This window comes from Tupaia chinensis, unplaced genomic scaffold, assembly GCF_000334495.1.
Source record: "Tupaia chinensis unplaced genomic scaffold, TupChi_1.0 Scaffold000239_1, whole genome shotgun sequence".
NCBI classification, from domain to species: Eukaryota; Metazoa; Chordata; class Mammalia; order Scandentia; family Tupaiidae; genus Tupaia; species Tupaia belangeri.
The window spans coordinates 494,755-496,745 of record NW_006159717.1 but is presented as its reverse complement, the minus strand read 5'-3'; the positions used below and the strand labels follow the sequence as shown (position 1 = coordinate 496,745).

Below are 1,991 nucleotides of genomic sequence, written 5' to 3'. Positions count from 1 at the left end.
ACAAAAAAGGATCTCAATCATTGTAGTTAATCAGGCCAATCGGTGGTGTGGAATTTAAGGCACTGGGGCCCACGTGGCTGGCCTCGCTGTTCAAATCCGGGACCTGTGGCTTGAGAATGACACCAAGCATGTAAGCATGCATGTCCAGAGTTCCAAGAAGAGACTGGAGGAGGATGAATTGCTGCGTGACCACCCCCGGGGGGTGATTTCTCACTTTCCCTCCTTCGCTTTCTCTGGGGAATGCACGCATCCTATAGGAAGACAAGAACAACAAACAAAAAAGTCATTACCCTGCAAGTGAGATGAACCCTTTATGGCCGAATAGCACAGCAAATGTTTTTTTCATCTCTTTAGGACCTCCAGCCAACCTGTTTCAGCCGCCTCGTCGTCCTGGCCTTGGCACTGTTGGGAAACCAATTCGACTTTTAGCCAATCACTTTCAGATTCAGATTCCTAAAATAGATGTGTATCACTATGATGTGGATATCAAACCGGAAAAACGGCCTCGCAGAGTCAACAGGTAGGGATTAAAACAAGTAGATGTCTGTATATTTAAATGCATAAAATGTATTTATTACGTATCATGTTCTCTAAATTCTTTCATATGTATGCTTAAAAAAAAAAAACAAAAAACTGGTGGCCGGCAGGTGGCTGATGGTTAGAGTCGCTGGACTCACACATGGCCGACTGCGGTTCAAATCCCGGACCTGGCAACTTGTTTTCTCACTTTCTCTCTCTCTCTCACTCACTCTGTGCCTTTCTGGCCAAATTAAAATAAATAAATAAAGTTAAATAAAATAATTATTTTAAAATAAATAAATAAGCAAGTAAATAAATAAATGATAGTGGGTCAGCAGGTGATTAGGTGGTTAAGGTGCTGGATCCCACATGGCTTGAGTTCCAGACCTAGCAGCTTAGGGAACATGCTAGGCACATGTGTGTGCATGCCCAGAGTCCCCAGAGGAGAACAGAGGAGAGGTGATTGCAGTATGACCGTCTCTAGGGGGGCCATTTTGCAATTTCTCCTTCTCTCTGTCTCTACAGCGAGCAGATTCATCTTATAGCAGGAATCTAAGAGGAAAAAACAAACAAAAAAGAGAATAGTACTTCCCTTAAGAACAAGTTCGCTGTCTCACACTTATCTCACACTGTCTCACACTTGGCCTTCATGGACCCTAGCAGAGCGCTGTATATATCGTTGGTCAATCAGCACATGTAAAAGAAAGGTCACTCTTCCGTTGACTAAAAGTAGGAGAAATTTATAAAAATAGAAGACCTTAGTGACTGAGAAACAGTTACTGAAAATTCAAGTTTAATTATTAAATGTTGGCATTGGGAGAAATGTATAAATCTATAGATGTATAAAGACCGAAGATTCCTCCTGCAGTGTTGAAAAATGGGAGCTTGGGGGCTGACAGGTGGTGCAGTGGTTAAGAGTGCTAGATTCCAGGACCAGCAGTTAGCGTAATGGCTATGTCGCTGGACTCCCATGTAGTCGACCACAGTTCAAGTCCCGGACCCGGTGGCTTAAACTCACACTGTGCACGTGTGCGTGCATGCCCAAGATCCCGAGAGGAGAATGGAGGAGAAGGGATTGCGGTGTGGCCATCCCCCCGGGGGGGTGATTTCTCTCTGTCTCTCTCTGTCTCTGTCAAGCACATGCACCCTATATTAAAAACCTCTCAAAAAAAAAAAAAGAGTGCTAGATTCCCACATGGCTGATTTTTAAAAAAATAAAAACTGGGAGCTCAGAGGTTGGATGGTGGTTCAGTGGTAAAACACTGTGAGCTTGGCCCACATGCTAGGGTTCCAGGTCCACGTCAGAGACCTCCCTGCATTCTCTGGCCATGTGCATGCCCATGACCCAGGCTGGCCTGAGGCTGGAGGTGAGTGGGAACATCAGTACCCCGGTGGGGTAAAATCTCGCTGTCTTTTTTTTCTTTTCTTTTCTTTTTTTTTTTTTTTGAGAGGTTTTTGCTATAGGGTGTGTG

The 1,991-nt window shown here is 44.4% G+C and overlaps 1 protein-coding gene across 2 annotated transcripts in view; it reads left to right on the top strand.

Annotated features, from left to right (window-relative positions):
* Window positions 1-287: 287 nt before the first annotated feature.
* The window catches only part of LOC102485565 (argonaute RISC component 4), a 46,520-nt gene continuing 44,816 nt past the window's right edge, over window positions 288-1,991 (top strand). Inside the window, exon 1 of one of the 2 annotated variants that reach the window (XM_006148686.2) lies at window positions 288-520. In XM_006148686.2, coding sequence (XP_006148748.1) covers window positions 303-520 — 218 coding nt within the window. In that variant the 5' untranslated portion in view covers window positions 288-302. The remainder of the gene's footprint in view (window positions 521-1,991) is intronic. The other variant, XM_027771942.1, reaches the window with a different exon arrangement.